We start from the raw sequence: 22,637 nt of genomic DNA on the forward strand, positions 1-22,637 counted from the left end.
AAAGCAAATAAGTCATCAGGTCCTGATGGAATCCCAATTTGGTTTTATACAAAGAGTACTCTACAGCACTGGCCCCTTATCCCGAATCTCTCACCCAGGGCAAAATCCCAAGTGACTGGAAAGAAAAGCAGGTAACTCCTGCATATAAAAGGGTAAAAGGATAGACCAGCGAAATTACAGACCAATATTCTTAACATTCGTTTGCTGCAGAAGCCTTTAACATATTCACAGTTCAAATGTAATACATTCCTTGAGAAGGAAAAGCTTCTGTCCATGAATCAGCATGGTTTTAGAAAGCATCACTTGTGCCATACTCAGCATGCACTTTTCTCACACGATATCCTGCAATGGATGAAGGGCAACACATGGATTCCATATTCCTATATTTCCGAAAAGCATTTGCCATGGTTCCACACTGGCAACCACTGACGACTGTACACGCATATGGAACAGGTTCCAAGATATGCGAGTGGCTCGATGACTTCCTGAAGAACAGAAACCAGTATGTTGTCCTCAAGGGCGAGCGTTCATCACAGGCAAGGGTATTCTTAGAAGTGCTCCAGGGATTTGTAACAGGAAAACTGTTTTTTTCTATATACACAAATGATGTGGCAAGCAGGGTGAGCAGCAGTCTACACCTGTTTGCTGATGATGCTGTGGTGCATTGAGTGACTGTAGGAGGATACAAGATGACTTAGGCAAAATTTCTAGTTGGTGTGATGAATGGCAGCAAGCTCTAAATACAGAAAAATGTAAGTTAATGCGGATGAGTGGGAAAAAAACCCATATTGTTTGAATACAGTATTAGAAGTGTGCTACTTGACACAGTCACATCAATTAAATATCCAGGTGTAATATTGAAAAGCAATATGAAATGGAATGAGCATATAAGGATTGCAGTAGGTAAAATGAATGGTCAACTACGGTTTATTGGGAGAATTTTAGGAAAGTGTGGTTCATTTACAAAGAAAAACTGTATATAGGATACTAGTGCAACCCACTGTAGAGTACTGTTAAAGTGTTTGGGATCCACACAGGTCAGATTAAAAGAAGACACTGAAGCAATCCAGAGGTGGGCTGCTAGATTTGTTACCAGTAGGTCCGAACAACATGGAAGTATTATGGAGATGCCTAGGAAACTTGAATGGGAATCACTGGTGGAAAGGCAATGTTCTTTTTGAGGAAAACTTCTGATAAAATTTAGAGAAACAGCATTTGAGGCTGACTGTAGAGCTATTCTACTGTTGCCAAAGTATATTTCGCATGAGAACCACAAAGATTAGATTAGAGAGATTAGGGTTTTACTGAGGTCTGTAGAGAATTGTTTTTCCCTCCTTCTATTCGTGACTAGAACAGTAAAGGAAATGACTAGTAATTGTACAGGGTACCCTTCACCACACACCATACAGCGGCTTGGGGAGTATGTATGTAGATGTAGATATAGACTGTCATTTTCTTTCTTCTTCTTGCTCAGCTGGAGAGAGCATCATATCTGTATCTCTGTTCATGTGAAATGTTTGCTGCAGATGCTGCAAGTCAGTGGGTAGAGTCTCCTTGTTGCATGTCTCATGCTCTGTGCACCAGTGTGGTGAGCACAGATTTGCATTGTACTTGACGGTGGCAGCTATTGGCATTTAGGTACAGGTCAGTGTGTGTCCTTTTCCTGTAGACAGAATGTCACAGCATGCCATTGATTTTCCTCCTCATTAAGAAATTGAGGAAAGACAGGCATCCGTTTTCTTCTACCTGATTGGTGAACTTTATATTGTTGTGTATGCTGTTAAGGTGGTTAAGAAATTTCTGCACGTTTTTCTCACCATGAGGCCACAAGACGAATGTGTTGTCCACATATCGATAGAATGTCTTTGGTTTCAGACCCGTGGTTTTGAGAGCAGTTTCCTACAAGTGATCCATATACAGGTTTGTGATGCTCTGTCTAACTACTGGTAGAACTTTTCACCACTTATAAAGTAGGCAGTAGTGAGCATGTGGCAGGACAGTTCCACAGTGCCTTCATTAAAGTGGCTCCATAGTAATGCCAAGGAGCCCTCTAGAGGCGCCCATGTGAGGAGAGACGTGGCATCAAAACTGCCCAGGAGATCACTCTTGTCCAGATGTATCCCCTGAAGCACCTTCACAAACTCAGTTGAGTTTTTGACATGGTGTGCACAGTGACCTCAGTACCTATGCAAGTGTTTAGCTATTCCATATGTTGGTGGATTTATTGCATCCACTATTGGACGTAGCAGATCTCCCTTCTTGCATGTCTTTGGGAGGCCATATAGCTGCGGTGGTATCGGTGCTGTGTGGTCCATTCCTGAATTGTTTAGAAGTGAAATAGTACTCCTGGTCACAGCTGGTGTAGGATCCTTTTTTACTGGCTTGTAAGTTGTGTCTTGTAACAGCATCTCAATCTTCTGTCAGCAGTCAACAGATTGTAGCAGCACCATTGCACTGCCTTTATCAGCTGCTAGGATGACTGTGTGTTTGCCTTCTCAGAGGTTGCGTATTTCCCTGAATTCTGCTTTGGAGATGTTAGTTTTTGGCATTTTTGCTTTGTCAGGGACACTGCAGGTCTCCCTTCTTACATCTTTGGCAGTAAAAGAGGGAAGCCTCTGAATGGCTTGCTTGATGCTGCTGGAGATCTCCCATTTGGCACTGCAAAATTTAATCCTTGTCAGGTGCTGTCACCTCATCCAGTTCCTTATCGATCAAATTGATGATGGTCCTCAAATCCTTGGTGTTGTGCACTGATACCACCACAGCTATATGGCCTCCCAAGGATACACAAGAAGGAAGTTTCACTATGTCCAATAGTGTACATGATAAATTCAGCAACATACAGAATAACTAAACACCTAGTACAGTTACTAAAGCCTCTCATAGGTCACTGCACACACCATGTCAACGACTCAACTGAGTTTATGAAGCTGCTTCAGATGATAAATTTGGACAAGGACGATTTGGTCAGTTTTGACGTCATGTCTCTCTTCAAATGGGTAGCATTAGATGACTCCTTGACATTACTACAATTTGTTCATCATAAGAATAAACCTGATGTAAACAAACACAAACACAATGAGTGGTCGGCAGCTGTAGCACACTTATACTGATGTTGTTACACTCTCAAAAATAGATCCTTATTTATTATTAGATATCTTGTTCCTATTTTATGGTAAATGAAACTTTAAGATATTTAAATGTATTAACAGCCATCAATGTTTTTCTGAATCATGCATCAGCTTTATAGTTTTTATTGGGTGCTACTGATACGTAATCTGAAAATGGCTGACACTGCTTCCTGCTTCCTAGTGAAACATGCATGTAGTTAAAAATGTTCAGAAACAAATTGTTCTCAAAGTTTTTCGCAGGTTTACAGAGAAAAATAAGCTACAAAGATTTCCGAGGACTTTATTTACTAAAATTAAGGCATTTATTATAGATGTGATGAATAGCAGAATTGGTACCATTGTAGGTTCATGAACAGGAATAGTTCATAGATCGATGGTTTGCATCTCACTTTGGCCTTTTTTCATTCAGTTTGAATTAACTATGTCTTCTAAATGCAAAATCCATGAAACATATGTTAGTTAACACATATCTAATCATAATTTTTATGAAAAATGTATGTATTCTTGTTTCTAATTACATAGTGCACACAAAAATGCAGTTTCCATTGCAAATATAAGTTCTTGATTATCCAAAATCATTTCAATTAATACAATATCACAAATTTAAATTTTAGGGCAAAAATGAAAAATCAAATACTCTTCATTTGGACTACATCCATTTTTTTTTATACCACAGATGTAGTCTAACATGAGTCAGAATGGTAAGCATCCTAGAAAAATGGAAAACAATAATTTTCATGGTATAAAGCACACCATAAATGCTGTATTTTTACAGTTGCTAGTGTACAACTGCAATAACAACCAAATAGAATTGATCTGGAGCAAAGTTAAGTGATTTGTTGTGAGAAATAACAGGACGTTTGAGCTGTCAGACATACTGGAAGTAATGCACACAAAGCTTTGTCACACATCACTACTGAATGCTGGCACGATACAAGATGGTACTTCATAAAAGAAGAGGGGCTAATGTGGCACTTGGATAGCTTAATGAATTCTACTGCTGGCTGACTCATTACCACTGTAGCAGATGACAGTTCCAGTACTGACATGTATTTGTCAGATCTTGATATGGAAAGAGTTCCAAGTTACCAGACAACTGACTGTAGTACCTTCAGTGGCTTCATTACTTAACTGTACAATGAAATCCCTGCAATATGGTTCTGAGTCACACATAGCTCACACAGAAAAATTACAATGATTTTAAGTTACGAATTTTCATTATTTTTGTTTTTAATTACAATACTATGTTAACTAAGACTGAGAGCATGTAATGTTTTCTGTCTGATTCCCTAAGAAGCGTGCAGTATTGCTGGAATTTTTCCGAATATTATTTTATTCTGTTCAAAAATTGACATTTTGAAGCAATGGTGTTTCTCTGCTAATCTCTGTTTAAATCTTAACTGCAGCTGACTGTACCAGCTGGCTGGCCTTTGCTGTCCACGTTAAATGCACAGGTAAAGCTGTTGTCCCACATTATCATTCAGTCGAAATGTGTATAATGCACAGCATAAAACATATCCCTGTCATTGTACACGACTGTACTTGTGACAGTCGGCTTTCAATCCATGTGAAACAAAATCTAATGTGATTCCCGCAAACATGGAAAGAATACATGGTGTTGTTTACGTCAAGTTTACTCTTACGATGAGCACAGTATAGGGGACCACTCTGATGGAGACTGTTCCACCACGCGCAAGACCAGAGATGCAGATAAGACATGCTCTCCAGTCTAGCAGAAGAAGAAAATTGACAATCAGGAATAAGACATAAAGTGTCTGGTGCTCCTTCCGTATGATGGGGCATCCATGGCCAAGATTGCCAGGATATTGGAGAACAATAACATTAAAACTATTTTCCCCTCATTGGCTAAATTCAAAATGTGCATGGCTCAATGAAAGACAAACTCAGAGTATGGACACCTGGAGACTAAAGCATCAGTTGCGAGTATGGCAAGCAATGTATCAGCCAAAGACAACGGTGTATTTCGCAGAGGTGTTGTGCCCGACAAACTGGTTCTGGGATTTGATCATCATAAAGGCAGTGGAGATATGGGTTCTTGATGATCTTATCAAATGGGATAATGGTTTTCAACTGAGCTCTGCAAAGGATGTAGTTCTAGCAAGAATATGTCAAGAGCACTCATATGTGAAAGCAGTAAAGGCCGCGGATGAAACAGACAGGCAGCACCAGGATGTGTCACCATGACCCTCCCTTTGCTGGGAGTCCATGACACCCCTTCTGGAGGCATGTGATAGGCCCAACCACTAAGGAAGAGACAGAGGAGCCTATGGTCTAGCTGCTCTAAAGATATGAACTAGAAATGACTCTTGACACTTCGCCTGAAGATGAAGAGTAGCTAATTTGTCAAACCACCACCACAGAATGACACCTCGACTAGGCTGGTGATTACAAAGACTTCATCATTGACATTTGCCAAGAAAGCATGAATTCCCATCTTTACATATTCTGCTATCTGCAACTTGTAATGGTGAGAGACTTTAAATCTTGTCCTGTTTTTTTTTTACAAACACAACACATAACAACTTTTCCTGAATCAAAGTAACACAGAAAAAAACAAATACTTATGATAACCACAACAATTGGAGTCAGCCATTTCAAAAAGTAGAAAGAAAAAGGAGCATACACCATGATAGAAATGCTCTGAAAAAGTATGATTCCATGTAACAGTTTACTCAATATTTGCAATAGTAATTTATGCAACATAAGCCAGCAAAAATGTGTGAAAAGCAGATAGCAAACATTAACAGCAAGGATATTAATGCACAAAAATGATAGCTCAATTCGACATAGGACTGAAAAATATTTCCCAACCTATTTGCATGCCATGGTTGAAAATAATAAAACAGAAATAGCACAGTTGATTTATACAAGGTTCTCTAAAATTCCTCTAACAAACTGCTTGGACTTGTAGATGGGACTGAGTAGACAACATTACAAATTGGAGCCCATGTTTGAAAACATAACATTTGCGCCTTTATCAAGTTCATTACCCACAATGTCTGACTCTATTGCATACCCTTTCTGCCACAATTATGCAATGGCCAGAAAGGAGTACCTTCACCATCAGCAGGTGTGACTGTGGTTCTCCAAGGAGACGCAGCACACCCAAACTGGAAGAGGCCGTACTGCATCACATTGAAGAGGACCTGTCAACGAGTACACAAGCAACTGTGTATGCAATGGATGTTGCTCCCAGTACCATCTTGTATGTTCTGCATGACCAACAACCACATCATGACCAACAACCACATCCGTACCACCTTCAAGACTCCATACCACCTCTGACATCCACATACATGGGAATGAGGCTCAAACCAGGTTAGAGGGGTAGGACATCAGCTGATCCGCCATTAGCACACACCATGATTAACCTGCTGCATACCTACACAGAAAGCATATTTGCAAACAGCTGGGTTACAATTCAAAATATTGTCTACTCAGTTCGTAAGGACAATTATAGTGCACCCTGTATGTCATTATGTTGAGTAACTATCCCTGGAATGTTAAAATAGTTATTACAACACATAAAGCTCCCAATCCAGAACTATTTTGGTGTCACCACAACTATTACGATCATTACGATTCTGCCACCTAAGTACCTTGAAAATCAATAAATAATCATTATCGGCATATATTGGGAGGAATTATGACTACACAACTAATGCAACTATTTCGTTTAGGAATGTGATAAGTATATTTAACATGAAGTCTTTCTCATACATAATGCTTTAGCACTTACATAGGAAGACAGTATAAAGTAATTTAAGTCTATCTGACAATATTGTGAAAACAATTTAAGTTTTCAGCCAAAGGCCTTCATTTAAAGGAGGAAACACACACACACACACACACACACACACACACACACACACAGTCTCTGGCCGCTGAGAGCAGACTGATTGGAAGGGGAGGGGAGAAGCTTTCTGATGGAGGTTGGGGTAAGGAGGAGGTTGGGGTGGGGAGGGGGAAGGATAGCATGGTACACATGGGGAAAAGTTCAGTGTTGCTTGTGGGAGGATGAGCATACAGTGATGTGGTGGGGACAGGGTAAGGCCATTAGGTGCAGTTGAGTAGTTCGTGTGTGTGTGTGTGGGGGGGGGGGAGACAAAGAACGGGAAAGGAAAGAAGTCGAGGAGGGAAAAAAGACTAGTGGGTGTGTTGGTGGAATAGAATGCTGTAAAGTATTGGAGTGGGAGCATACAAGAGGATATGTGGGTGAAGGACAGGGGCTATTGAAATTTGAGGCAAAGGGGGTTATGGGAACATAGGATATATTGCAAGGAATGTAGGATATACTGCAGGGAGACTTCTCACCTAGCAATTCACAAAAGCTGGTATTCATAGGAAAAATACATATGGCACAGGTTGTGAAGCAGTAACTGATGAGAAGCACACTTGTGTTGGGCAGCATGATCAACAACTGGGTGGTCCAGCTGTTTTTTGTTTATGGTATGGCAGTGGCCATTCATGCAGACAGACAGCTTGTTGGTTCTCATGCCCACATACAAAGCAACACAGTTACTACAGCTTAGTTCACAAATGGCATGACTGCTTTCACGGGTATCCCTGCCTTTGGTGGGATAAGTGATGCCTGTAACGGCCTGGAGTAGGTACTGGTAAGAGGGTGTATGGAACAGATATTGCATCTAGGTCTATTGCAGGGATATGAGCCATGAGGTAAGGGGTTGGGGTTTGGGGTAGGTGAGGAGTAAGGATGGACAAGGATACTGCATAGGTTTGGTGGACAGCAGAATACCACTGTGGGAGGGATGGAAAAGATAGTGGGTAGGACATTCCTCATTCCAGGGCCTGAGGAGAGAGAGTCAGAGCCCTAGTAGAAAATATGATTCAGTTGTTCCAGTACTGGGTGGTAATGAATCACAAGGGGAGCGCTCCTTTGTGGCCAGATGGTGGAAATGTGAGAGGTGGTGGAACTGGGCAGACAAGGCATGGGAGATGTGTTTCTATACAAGGTTGGGAATGTAATTTTGATCTGTTGAAGGTCTCAGCAGTATGGAATGGGTGGCAACTCTCAAAGAGGAGGTACTGTTGATGGTTGGTAGGTTTGCTTTGGATGGAGGTACTTACGTATCTTTGAGATGCAGGTCAACTTCGAGGATGGTAGCTTGTCGGTTTGAGGAGGACCAGTTGAAATGAATGGGCGAGAAGGTGTTGAGATTCTGGAAGAATGTGGTTAGACTGTCCTTACCCTCAGCCCACATCATGAAGATGTCATCAATGAACCCGAACCAAGTGAAAGGTTTAGGACTCTGATTGGTTAGGGAAGATTCCACTAGATGGCCTGTGAATAGATTGGCATACGATGGTGCCATGCAGGTGCCTGTTTTTGTGCCACAGATATGTCTGTAGGTGATACCTTCAAAGGTGAATTAATTATGAGTGAGGATGTAGTTTGTTTTGGTGACCATTTTGAATTTAGAAGAAGGCCTTTTGATTGAAAGCTTACATGTTCAGCAGTCATTTTGTTGTGCCTGTCTGTGATTCAACGTCTCCTCTGTATGGTGAGTATTAATCTATCGTTTTCATAATTCAGAGTGTCCATATAGTCTGGGAACACTTTCAATTACAAGGTGCATTCAAGTTCTAAGGCCTCCGATTTTTTTTCTCTGGACTGGAAAGAGATAGAAACATGCGCATTGTTTTAAAATGAGGCCGCGTTCATTGTCAATACGTCCCAGAGATGGCAGCACCGTACGGCAGATGGAATTTTACCGCCAGCGGCGAGAATGAGAACTGTTTTAAATACTTAAAATAGCGACGTTTTCCTTACTTGAACAGTGTCTAATCATTCGTTTTCTGAATTTGCGTGGTGTGAAACCAATTGAAATTCATCGACAGTTGAAGGAGACATGTGGTGATGGAGTTATGGATGTGTCGAAAGTGCGTTCGTGGGTGTGACAGTTTAATGAAGGCAGAACATCGTGTGACAACAAACCGAAACAACCTCGGGCTCGCACAAGCCGGTCTGACGACATGATCGAGAAAGTGGAGAGAATTGTTTTGGGGGATCGCCGAATGACTGTTGAACAGATCGCCTCCAGAGTTGGCATTTCTGTGGGTTCTGTGCACACAATCCTGCATGACGACCTGAAAATGCGAAAAGTGTCATCCAGGTGGGTGCCACGAATGCTGATGGACGACCACATGGCTGCCCGTGTGGCATGTTGCCAAGCAATGTTGACTCGTAACGACAGCATGAATGGGACTTTCTTTTCATCGGTTGTGACAATGGATGAGACGTGGATGCCATTTTTCAGTCCAGAAACAAAGCACCAGTCAGCTCAATGGAAGCACACAGATTCACCGTCACGAAAAAAATTTCGGGTAACCGCCAGTGCTGAAAAAATGATGGTGTCCATGTTCTGCGACAGCGAGGGCGTAATCCTTACCCATTGCGTTCCAAAGGGCACTATGGTAACAGGTGCATCCTACAAAAATGTTTTGAAGAACAAATTCCTTCCTGCACTGCAACAAAAACCTCCGGGAAGGGATGCGCGTGTGCTGTTTCACCAAGACAACGCACCCGCACATCGAGCTAGCGTTATGCAAGTTTCTTCGTGATAACAACTTTGAAGTGATTCCTCATGCTCCCTACTCACCTGACCTGGCTCCTAGTGACTTTTGGCTTTTTCCAACAATGAAAGACACTCTCTGTGGCCGCACATTCACCAGCCGTGCTGCTATTGCCTCAGCAATTTTCCAGTGGTCAAAACAGACTCCTAAAGAAGCCTTCGCCGCTGCCATGGAATCATGGCGTCAGCGTTGTGAAAAATGTGTACGTCTGCAGGGCGATTATGTCGAGAAGTAACGCCAGTTTCATCGATTTCGGGTGAGTAGTTAATTAGAAAAAAAATTGGAGGCCTTAGAACTTGAATGCACCTCGTACTTATTGCACAAGAACTAAACATTGTACATATGTCACACATATTGAATTTTGAAAAGAAACTCTGAAAGTTATTTTTACAAAAACATTCAATATGCAAACCATGAGTGATCCGGCAGACGTCAATGCGGTAATCGAATTCTTGCCATACCCGTCCCAGCATGGCATTGTCGACTGTGACAGTCACTTCCTGTATTCTATCCTGGAGCTCTGCTACATCATGTGGTAGAGGCGGTACATACACCTTATCTTTAATGTGTCCCTAAAGAAAAAAGTGACACAGAGTGAGATCTGGTGATCGGGGAGGCCATTTCATGAAACAGCTGTCCCCTTCTGTAGCACAACCGATCCATCAATGTGGCAGCTCCGTGTTCAGGTACCCACGAATGCTTCTGTCAAAGGGCTCTCCACACTGTCATTGGAGCCATTTCGATTTCTTTGGACTACTCCTGAATGTCTCTCGTACGCGCTCCACATTCACTTCACTCACAGTGCGATGTCCACTACTCTTTGCCGGGCACAAGCAACCTGTCGTAATGAATTTGTTGTGCCAGTGGTAAATGGCCTTCCTTGTTTTTAGCTTCTTACTGTACTTGGTTATAAACATCCTTTGAACAGCTGTAGCACACTTGTTTTTGTTGAACTCCAACATGCAGAAAGCTTGCTCTGCACCTGAAATTGCCATGTTTGCGACTAGCACGACCATCAGCAAATATTACCGAACTACACTGTGGCGGTATACATGAAGGGGGAGGAAACAACTTTCAGGGTTTCTCTTCAAAATGACATATGTATGATATCTGTACAATGTTTTGTTTGGTTCTTGTGCAATAAATAATTGAAAGTGTTCCCAGACTTTATGTACACCCTGTACTGTAATTACTCCATCCTGGATTCTCCATTGTTTAAATTTGTTTGAAAGTGACTGAAATATTTCTTAGAAATTTATAGCCACAATCCATTTTGCACAAACTGGGTCACAGTAAAGAATCAACAGTTCTATCTACCACTAATTATATAACTCCCCTCTTCCATTTTTACAGGCTGTGGATATCCACTCACATTCAAGCCTTCACAATGCAAAAAATAAATGACTTCTAAGCAGAAACGATACTTATTTCTGAACACCTGCAGTGCGGTATGAATATTTAAGAAAAGATGGGTCTGTCGTCAACAAAAAGAAAATGTATTACATTATGAATTTCAGAACAACTGCAACTGTATTGTAGTGGAAAAAAATTCCACCATTTTGTCCATGTGCCTCATTAGATCTGACATTAATATGAAGCATTAAATACAAATGTACTTTTAATTCTGACTTCTCCCACTTTATTAAATTGATACATTCGCTATCCATAATTTATGCTGGTTGTGGTACACAACACAAGAAATAGAAAGCTGAGATTAAAATAACATCAGTAAGGTGGCAACTAAAAATGTTGTCACATAGCAATAATTTTAGAGAGATATTAATACTTTATGCCTAACATCTCCACTGTTTCTCCAACTAAAATGACTGATAGGAAACCAACTAATGGGATGATGAAGAAATGGTGGACTTTACATTAAGAGTTCCTCACATACATTATAGCAAACATACAGCCAAAAGCAACGTGATGCAGAGAACATGAACTGGAGTACACAATAGCAGTTTAGGTTCTTAACTGATAGAACACAGTTTTAATGTGGTAAGAAAACTAATGAGACATTAATATTGGGCAGAAATGTTACGGGTGTGGTAAGAAGACTAATGAGACATTAATATTAGGCAGAAATGTTACGATAGACATGTAAGATAGAGGTAAGATATGAACAGCTCAGAGAGAATGCTGCTGACATTCTGTAAATGTTATTGATGTGTTCTAGAATTTCTTCTTGTTTCCTTTTCTGTAGGTAACTAACAATTAGAGCACATAGTCAAAATGGATTGTGCATGAACTGAACATCAAAATAAAGTTAGTTTACAATGAAAAACTGAAAGTAATGATACATCAAAACTTGCAAAACAATAACTTGTACATTATCTGATCAAATGTATCCAGACCGTTATTACTGGAATTTAATTTGTGGTGTGTTCTCCCTTCACCTTTATGACAGCTTGAACTCTACTGGAGACTCTTTCAGTGAGGTGTCTGGATGCCTGCGGAGGAATAGCAGCAGTCCATTCTTCCTCAAGAGTTGAAACCAGAGAAAAAAATGGTTCAAATGGCTCTGAGCACTATGGGACTTTACTGCTGAGGTCATCAGTCCCCTAGAACTTAGAACTACTTAAACCTAAATAACCTAAGGACATCACACACATCCATGCCCAAGGCAGGATTCGAACCTGCGACTGCAGCGGTCGCGCGGTTCCAGACTGTAGCACCTACGAGCCGCTTGGCCACTCCGGTCGGCGAAACCAGAGAAGGTAGTGATGTTGGACACTGGGGTCTGGAACAAAGTTGACATTCTAACTCATCCCAAAGGTGTTCCACTGGATTCAGGGTGGGAATCTGGGCACGCCAGTCCATTTGAGGAATGTAACTGCCTCACAGATGATGCTTTATGACAGGGTGCACTGTCATGCTGATACAAGCAATCATCATCTCCAAACTGTCCCTCTTATGTACACAATACAAAATGCTGCGTGACGCTTTAATATCCTGCCACATTTAGCATTTTCAGCACAATAAGGGTACCACACCATAACCATGAAAAACACCCCATACTGTAACACAACCTCCTTCATACCTCACTGAGGCACTATATGTAAATGGCAGTTAACATTCTCCAATGTTTGCCAAACCCAAAGACTTCCATCTGATTGCCACAAGGTATAGTGTGATTCATTACACCGAATCCTTCATTTCCTGTCATCCAATGACCAGTGGTATACCCCTTTACACCAGATCAAGTGTCGTTTAACACTGAGTACACAAATGTGTGTGTGGCTTATGATGAGCTACTCAGCCATAAAATAACCCATTCTCTTTAACTCCCTGCCCACAGTCACTGTGCTAGCTGGACAATTGGTAGCACTTTGGAGCTTACGAGTGATTCCTTCGCCTGATTTAATACTATTATTCTTTTTACACAACTCCCCCCCCCCCCCCCCCCCCCCCAATGTTTGATGGTCCCTGTCCATCTGTACATGAGCTCTGTCTGGTCTTGGTTTTGCTGTGGTTGTTCCTTTGCATTTCCACTCCATAATCGTATCACCAACAGTTGATTTCAGCAGCTTTAGATTGGTTGAAATGTTCCTCATGGATTTGTTATTCAGGACACACAAAATGACTAGTGGGCAAGTTGTGTAGCTGCTTCTCAACCAACAATGCAACACTTTTTGTCTCCTTTTTACTGGCATGTCTGACTCTCATGAGAACTATTGGTCAATTCTACATTACATGTGGATGACTGGAAACTTTCGATCAGATACTGTATATGGGTAGGAAGACAGTAAGATAGAGAGGGGAGTGATAACAAAGTAAAGAAACAGGATGGAGAAATTCTATGAAGACAAATTATGGCAGTTGTGATACAGCAGAAAAATGAATCTGGTTATGGTGTAAAAAAAGAAAAGGGTTGTAGCACTGGCCTGTAAGATCAGTTACACAGATACCAAAAACTGCATCTAGGAAAATGGAAATTTGGATCAACATAATGAAATTATAGCTTAACTAAGAAAGAATCGCAACTACAAAAACAGAAACAGTTGCATTAGTAACAAGATATATATATATATAAAAAAGAAATCAAGTTTGAATGGAATAAGTCCATTACCAATCAGTGTAACACAGATTGTGGGTGAACACTACATTAGGAAAAAAAAATGGGTTTAGAAAATAAATATGTATATGACTAATACCTTTCTAATGATATATTTAACAACTGCAATTATAAGATTTGTAAAGACAATATTGATGTTCATTTGAAATGTACCTGATAATGAAAGGACACAGAAATGCGTATAAAAGTGTATCCATTGCTACAAAGCAAAACAAGGTAATTGGTCCCAAGGGATATTGCCAGGTATAGGGTTAAGGTTATATCTCTACTTCCCATCCTTTTCTTTGCTGAAATCTCATATTCTACAACACAGTTTTTAAAAAAGAAGAAATGCCGTTTTCAAGTATAGTAGAAAGAACTGGTTGTCTATCACCAAAGGAGCCATACCAAAGTTTCCTTGGAATAATTTAGGTTAATAATAACAAACCAAAATTATATTAACTGGACTATACGTTGATGTCAACTCCAACTGAAGAAGCACTCTGTGGCCTATACTCAATATGAAAGTTTTACATGAAGGACACATTCTTAAAATAAAATACTTAGCAGCAAATATGGAATTCCTTCAAATGAAGACAACAGTCAGCATGATTGTACTTGCGTATATTTCTCAAGTAGTAATGTATGCCTCCTCTATGTGGTGAGTAGCTATCTATCCTTTCAATATTTTTGTTAATACAGAAGCAGTAATACAGAAGACTAACAGAGTTTTGAAACATCAAAAAGAAAATGATTACAAGAAAAAGGTAACAGAAGGATGGCCAGCTGTAATATACAGACATGGAGAAGTTAAGAGAGAAAGCAAGGGCAAAAGGGCATAGGACAAGGAAAAAAGTATAGAAGGGAGAGGAATTGTGAAGCTGATCAACATAGTAAGTATCTCAAGAGAACAGAGACAAAGATAAAAAAACACAGTGTTTAGCATAAGTTCATCTGAGAAGTTTTACTAAAAATTTTAATTACAAATAGGCTCACAAATAAAACAGGCAACAAAAGTCCCACAAACATTTTAATAATCACCTTTACAGTGGAAAATTAATACATTTTCAACAAAATGGCACTTGTCATACTATAATCCAAGTGGAGAAGAAAACAAATTGTATAAAGAGCCAATAAATGCTACGTTAAAGACTGCAATGAACTGTGGAAGCATCTACTTCTTCCATTTACATTATACAGCAGTTACATAGCTTTCAGTGTGGCCAATGCAAATAAACTGCTGCTCATTTATGTGAGTTACTAATGGCAAATGTGATATCCAGTTGCAAAGGTAACTGATGCTTTACCACTTTCCGCCACTAGATCCTCCCTTTCATCCTCTCTGCCTTTCAAAACAAGCTTTTCTGAGCTGTGCAAATGAGACTTACATCTCTAGCACATGAAATGCTCCTGCAACTTCTCTAGTCTCAGTTTCCACAATTACCTGCCTCTCCAGAATCTCCTCCTCTGCCTCCCCCCTCCTCTCCTCTCCCTTTTCTGTCACCATATCAACCCTTTCCGCCAATAATTTCTGAGCTCTTCCAAATCCCCTAAGTCCTTAGGCTTATGAATTTCTTTTCATTTCTTATAATTTTTGTTTCATCCTTCTTGGGCACTATTCTCTGATCCTCAAGCCCCTCACTGTTTTTCAACCACATTGTATTTCCTGCGTAACACTCCTGCAAGGAAATGTCTTCATTTATGCACTGTATTATTTTCTCCACTGTGAGAGTAGATGTGAACTTTGTAGTAAAATAAAAGCAATTTTTGGTTATCAACACAGAACTCTGCCAGAAGTGCTTTGAGTGTGACTAACTGCACTACTTGGAACACGCAGAACTATCACATAGCTAATATTTTTATTTGTACAATACATGATAATGTTTTGTATACACATACAAAAAAGACAAACTGTAGAGGAAAGAAGAGGACTGGTTGTGTGAGAAAATAATAATAGGAATAAGGGATACATAGCAGAATTGACTATCTAACCAAACTGAGTGCCAAAGCGAGAAACCCGTGTTACCATGTTACACATCAAATGCACCAGAAGGGATCTATGCACTTCCACTTCATCACTCAGCATTTAATGATTCATTTATATTGCAAACTTCACTGTTATGAGAATGATGACCACATCTTGCACATTTAGTCTGGTAGTTAGTTTGTTATCAAGATCATGATCAGTGTCATTATATCACAGCCAAAGTATTAGAAGTGAAACACTCATTCAATAGATCTATTATCTAAGAATTATTTTTGTTCGGACTGTATATTTCTGTCTAAAGGCTATATTCTTTCTTTTGTACAGAGACTTACATGTTATATCCCAAGCAGATATGTTGATTATATAAGGATCTCAACATGTAATCTTCCTTTTGCTCAATAACAACTTGATCATTGGCAGGTCATAAGACAGCAGGTTTTCTGTTTTAAATATTATTTGTGTGCCAAGGCATGAGCTTTTTATGACATTCACAAGATGGAGACGATACCCTCGTTTAATCACGATATCACAACGGAGTGATCTTTTGACTGCCAAAAGGCTTTTTGTAATGAATGAATGCCAGGTGTGTGACTCATGGTTGAATTCTCTTCTTCTCTTAATCAGTATTTTCAAACAAAGTGTTTTGTTTATGCATGACTGATCCTTTCTAAACCCTGCTTATTCTTCAACCAACATAGCATCTGACGTAGAATGTAATCTTTCATTAATTAGTTTTTCATATACTTTACGAGTGGTGTTTAATAAACTTGCCCCCCCCAGTTGTCTATTGTTATTCTTCTTTCAATTTTTTAAAATGTAGATATCACCTATGCTTTCCTCATGCTATAAGGAATTTTGGAGCAGTGCCAGCATGTATTAAATAGGTGCAACAATGTTAATTTTAAAGGATTTACTGGCACATTTCAATAGTTCTGAAGTTATTTCACCGAAACAAATCGCTTTAGAGTTTTTTGATATCCTAAGCAAATTTTCTAGTTTTTTAATTGTTACGTAATCAACACTTCTTTCTTCCAAGTTTGTTTTTACTTCCTTGAAGATGTCGCCAAATCATAACTTTTTGTAATACTGTACCCAGTGAGTGAGTGGTTTTAAATTCTGATTAACTTCTTCCCTTCCTTCTTGGCTAAGACATTTCTTTATTATGTACCTCATTATTTGTGGCCTGTGCACATTATCCTTTATTCTGCAAACAAATCTGTTCTACCACCCCTCTGGTGCTTATCAGATAATATTCTGTGTGAATTCTGTTTTTATTTATATGTTATATAAGCTTCATTCCCCCCATCTGGAGATACTTATGATGGGTTGCCTGTTTATCTTTTATTGGTTTTTCCTTTTTTTCTACTTTCTGATGTGTTTGCTTAACCCCTTCTTGTCAAGAAATTTGCTGACTACTTTTGTCCAAAGATTTTTTTACATTATTTCATTCAAGTTATAAAGTTTCACTGATTGGGACTGTCTGTATATGTTCAGTCAGTCTTCCCTGAAACATATCATGTGAACTTTCTTCCTGTAGTAACTAAACTTCACACATCTCAGGTCTTGCTACTTTCACTGTGTTATTTCATACTTTCCTCAATGTTAGCCAAATTTCTATCTTCAAAACCATGATGTAATAGTTGCTATTAATTTTAAGGCCACTAAATACATGGGTACCCCTCTCACTTATGAAGCCATTTGTCTATTAATGATAACTTTCTCAGTTCGCCATTCAAACTTCTCTTCAGTCTCTACTAACTACCCACTCCCTTCGACACCACATATTATGATTTGTGCAGTATGCTTTCCCATGATGATACTTTCCTTGTGTCCTCTCAGCCTAGATTACAAAACAATTCCCTTCATCTTAGAACATTTCCAGTTTACTGACTTGCCATTCCCCATTCCTCTTACACACATCATAAATTAACAATATTCTGTAAGGCTGATAAAGGGGATCTTTGTTTGGTGCTCATGCCTACCTTATGAATAGGTTATGAGAGAAGTTTCCTACACTTGTCTTATTACGATTTCATCCCAAGCAGTTTGTGTCCTCCTTCAATAGCTTACTGAAGAATAAGAGACTAGATCGTGAGAGACGTATAGCACCAAACATATGAAAATCTTTGGGAGAGAAAATCTCTCCAAAAATTAAGAATGCTGATATGATATGCCAAGTACACAGATAAATGATGCAATTAAATGAAGTCATACATCTAAATAATAATAAAATGATGACATTAAAACTGCCACCAACCACACAACATACTGATTATTCTTGTTTCATTCCACCGCAAATTTTGTTATGTAAATTAGGAACCAATCACATACTTACATTACCACTCAACACTACGTTGCAAAAGATGAGATCTATTATTAATAAACAAAGACATTTCAAATTAGTAGCTTCTTCCCTACCACTAATCAGAAAAAACACAAATCTCATACTTTAATCTTAGAGTCTCAAAAATTTTTACTGCACTATTTGTAACAAGCACTCCCCCCTTTCACTCCTTTGGGTTTAATGGATATGAAATTAAGTAGAGAGGAAGAAACAACAAAGCTGATACAATCATTCACACATTACTTCCACGACATTTTTTGCATTTCACAAAACTGAGCAAATCAAGTCCTGCAGCCTATTTAAATGAAGGACGTATTTACTTCCTACATATTCATTCACAAGACACATTGCTCAAATGAAATAGTCTACTCATATTCTATGACTATTTATGTGGATGTATGTACTAGTATGAGAGGTGCTCACCATTTCTGAGCTGAGACAATCAAGAGAATCTTCAAGGGAGGCTGATTTAGGTCCTTCGTTGCTACGAGGAGTGAGGTTTCTAACCGATGTTGCTGCGCAACCTAAGCATGAAATAAATGAATGGATAAATAATCATACATAAAATGCTAACTCAAAGAAGAGGACAAAACTAAAAAAGCCTTATCACATAAAGATACATGCTAAAAACAATATCACCCAAGGTGATGAAGAATAATTATATCCTACAAATAAAGGATAAGCAAGGAGTAGCTAAAAATGCAGAAATATTGAATAGTTTGAGCTAGAAAGTAACCGAGAACAATGTTTTAAACTATTTTCAGTATGTAAGCACTTAAACATTTTTTTAAAAAATATTTAGCTTCACCTAAATTTATGAATCACGTTGTTTCCCACTGCTCCAACAATACTAATATGACGTGTACTAGTACATACAAATAACTATGTAAGAAAATTAACATAATTAGTTCAAAATACAGGTTTTTAGTACTGCAAGTGTGACACACCAACACATTTTTGCTTAGGCTATAGTTTATTTGTTGCAGTAACAATAATTCATATTTTTGCGAAGTCATTGAGTCTGAAAGCTTGTTTAGCCTATGTGCTTTGACAACAGAAACAGAAGTGATTTCTTAATGCTTCAATGATTTCCCAGATACTCTACGTACCTCAGAACATAGAATACTGAAACTAAAGATAGTGGAACTACGCAAATTATTTTTTTTTTACAACTCTCTGTTTTGCAGTGTGTACTGTGTCAGCAATGGATCCCGCAATCTAGTGAAGAAGGATTTACAACAGATAACAACAATGTGAAGATGCATACTTCAAACCTTTTTTCTTACATAAGTGACATTAATTCCGAGATAGAAATGCAAATAGACCTGTTATTTGCAAGACGCAAAACAACACTTCACAATGATAATCCCTAGCGAAAGACCAAGATATGTTATTGCAAAATAAGTAATATTACTAGTACCTTTTCTGCTAACAAGTCAAACACTTCTTCACCAATAGTTTAAAGTATGATGTTTCTAAATCTTCCCCACTCAACTAGCTCATCATTCTCTAATATAAATAAGACTTGAACAAAATAGAAAGCTTCAATGTTTATAATTTCAAGAGCAGGTTTTTTGCAACAAAAAATGTGCAAAATTTCATCCTTATCCATGACCCATAACTGCTGACCAACACTTGCAAAGAAAAGCATGATGCCTTTGCCTTTATTTTTAATAGTTTTAGAGTTTTGAATAGCAATGAGAAGGCAGCAGCTGTTGCAGCATCGAAGGAACATATAGAACAGATATTTTAACCAATAAACTTTTATGCTAGAATAAAAATTTGTGCTAGAATTAACATAATCTAATTTAAGACACGCACTAGAGAATTTACACTGCATAAATGCATATTTATCAGGCATTTTAATAGCATTATTTCTTAACCCCAATAAAACTATATTTAAAATTGTTAAAATAACTTGGGAAATTCAATCAACAAAACTATTAAATTATGAGAGAAAACTGTTGGCGTCCTTAGGGAGAAAGGAAATAATCATTCTGAATGCAAGAATGGAATTACAGAGTTGTGTACTTTTACTTTTGTATGTGTCCATTGGTAGTGCTAAATATTTCACCTCCAAAAGGTTATTACTCACCAGCATTTTTATATCATAATTTAATAATTTTTTTAAAAACATCTATGTGAAGAGAGAGAAAAAAATGGGGACAAGGAAAAGGGGGGAGCTGGATGTGGGGGGGGGGGGGGGGAGATAAGTGAAAAGGGTGTTGACAATAACAGGACTGGTTAAGGTAAGCCGCAATTTGAAACCTTCTCTGCCTGAATTAGAGTCGAGTCTTATCCACTGCCACACCTCATTTGGAGCGGGCATTGGAATCAAGTACACACTGTAAAGGAAGTTTCCATGGATGGAATTCTGATGTACCATTGCTCGGACAAAGTGTGTAATTCAGCTGCATAGTGAAGCAGGCAGTAATGTGAAACTGATTACAGTATAGAGGAAAGATGATTCGCATTAACTTTTAGGTGGTTGCTAGTTGACTATCTGAGAGACAGCCAATGTCTTTCAAGATAAAATGCACACATTTGAGAAATATATTCCAGATGTAGGTTAACCAAACACAATAAACATTCTGCAGGCATTTCGAAATCATGCCACAGCTGATGCCTTCTCAGTGCGTGTCAAAACACTAAAACTGTTAAAAATAAAGAAATGGAAAAATCTATGTAGGTGACGGAATGAAGTCATAAGTTTGCTTTCAGATGGTCTATAGTTGGTAGTAACTAAGAGGAATGTTAGGAAATTAAGTGATCCATGTGCCAGTTACAACACACAAGCAATATGGATCCTCCCCTACAGGTCCGAGGTTAGCACAAGGAACCCACCATCTGACTGACTTCAGATTATGCTACTCTCTCCTGTTTTGCCTCTCTTTCTTCCATCCCTTTATTACACTTGATGAATTTCTTACTTCCTTTTCTGTCCTGTATTTTGTCTTACTACTGTTCAGCTTTGTTGTCCTGACTTGTTCTTTTTCTGCTGGAACTGTCCATTTCTGGCTCCTTTCTTTTTCTGTTTTCCCTGTCCTTACTTGTGCATTTAATGCCGTCCCTGCCATTTCAAATATTCCAGGCTTTCAAGTTTCATTGTTAATTTCCCCTCATATTCTATCCTACTGTATCTCTCACGACCTCAAAACCTGTGTGGATTTTCTATTTGATTCTAGAAGTGTGGTGTTTCCTCTACAGTTCGATTAAAATTACTTGATAGTTGACATCTGTCACTTGCCTTTACAGTATTGCCACATCCGTTGCCAGCTACCTCTAGGTTATAGGCAACACACGAACACAGCAGGTCACTTCACAAGTGCTGTTAACATATAATGTGGAGCAATGTTAGAAGCAGCTGTCACGAGGTGTGATGAAAATAGGGGATGCTCTGTCAAGAGCTGATTTTAAGTGAGCAATGAATGAACTGCGGTATGTGATGGGTTTTCTAGCCTGGAATTTAAACTCGTGCCCTAACCTCACCACACTCTCATGATGTGCAATGCATCTGATAAAACGGTGATAGATAATCTGCAGCAGGACTAAAACCACCAAAACAACAATCACTTTGTTCACGGCATTTAGGCTAACTTCAGCGAATGAACTCAAGACAGAAAAATTTCATAAAATCTTTGTTTGCATATTCATCTTCTGCAACAAAATTTCAGTTTTAAAGCTAAACTGAACTGTTATTTTGGTTACCTGAAACTATCCTCACACTGGTTACACGGGGTGCTGTGTTACTAAGCAATGAGCAGTTATAGTTGGCACTTGGTTGCAGATTATATGTTACACAAGCAGGTTACAAATGAAAAAAGAATGATAGGAAGAAAAATGGGAGAAAATAAAAGGTCAATACGATGATGAAAATGACATAGCGAAGTATTAGAAACAAAATAAAATTACATTTAAACCAGTTAATTGAATAAAAATAATAATCAAAGCCTTTCAATTAGATTTAGAAGAATAAAAAAATTTGCTGCATTTGATGACTTTCAAACCTTCAATCTTCTACCAGTGAAGTTTACATGTTAATCACTCAGCTATGCCATTACAGTACATAAGGCTCTTATATTTAAGACTCTCATGTCTGAGTCACAATGATAAATTGACAGACTTCAAAAATTCAGCTTCACACAATGTCGTACAAAGCTCATCCAATGTAAGCCAATCTCTGTGATTATAATAACTGTATAAATCACATGGAATTGCGTCTCATGCAGAATGATCTAGCAGCGTTTGGTTAGTGCTGTGTATGAAACATGTATTTCATTAGCATCATTGTGTGTGTGTGTGTGTGTGTGTGTGTGTGTGTGTTTTTGTGTGTGTGTGTGTGTGTGTGTGAGAGAGAGAGAGAGAGAGAGAGAGAGAGAGAGAGAGAGAGAGAGGGAGGGAGGGAGGGAGGGAGCACACGTGCGCGCGTTGCTTTTGTTGTAAGTTATCGTGTGATGAAATACAAAACAAAAGGGTCTGACCCAAGACTTGGGATCCAAACACATC

At 38.9% G+C, this 22,637-nt stretch overlaps 1 protein-coding gene across 8 annotated transcripts in view; it reads right to left on the bottom strand.

Annotated features, from left to right (window-relative positions):
• Positions 1-22,637, bottom strand: part of LOC126470298 (phosphatidylinositol 4-phosphate 5-kinase type-1 alpha) — a 311,070-nt gene that overhangs the window by 14,546 nt on the left and 273,887 nt on the right. For 3 of the 8 annotated variants that reach the window (XM_050098063.1, XM_050098062.1, XM_050098064.1), the window contains exon 17: positions 18,555-18,655. In XM_050098063.1, coding sequence (XP_049954020.1) covers positions 18,555-18,655 — 101 coding nt within the window. Of the gene's footprint in view, positions 1-11,994; positions 12,487-18,554; positions 18,656-22,637 lie in introns of those variants that run through there. The other 5 variants (XM_050098060.1, XM_050098059.1, XM_050098061.1 and 2 more) reach the window with 5 other exon arrangements.

This window comes from Schistocerca serialis, chromosome 3 (assembly GCF_023864345.2).
Source record: "Schistocerca serialis cubense isolate TAMUIC-IGC-003099 chromosome 3, iqSchSeri2.2, whole genome shotgun sequence".
In the NCBI taxonomy this organism is placed as follows: Eukaryota; Metazoa; Arthropoda; class Insecta; order Orthoptera; family Acrididae; genus Schistocerca; species Schistocerca serialis.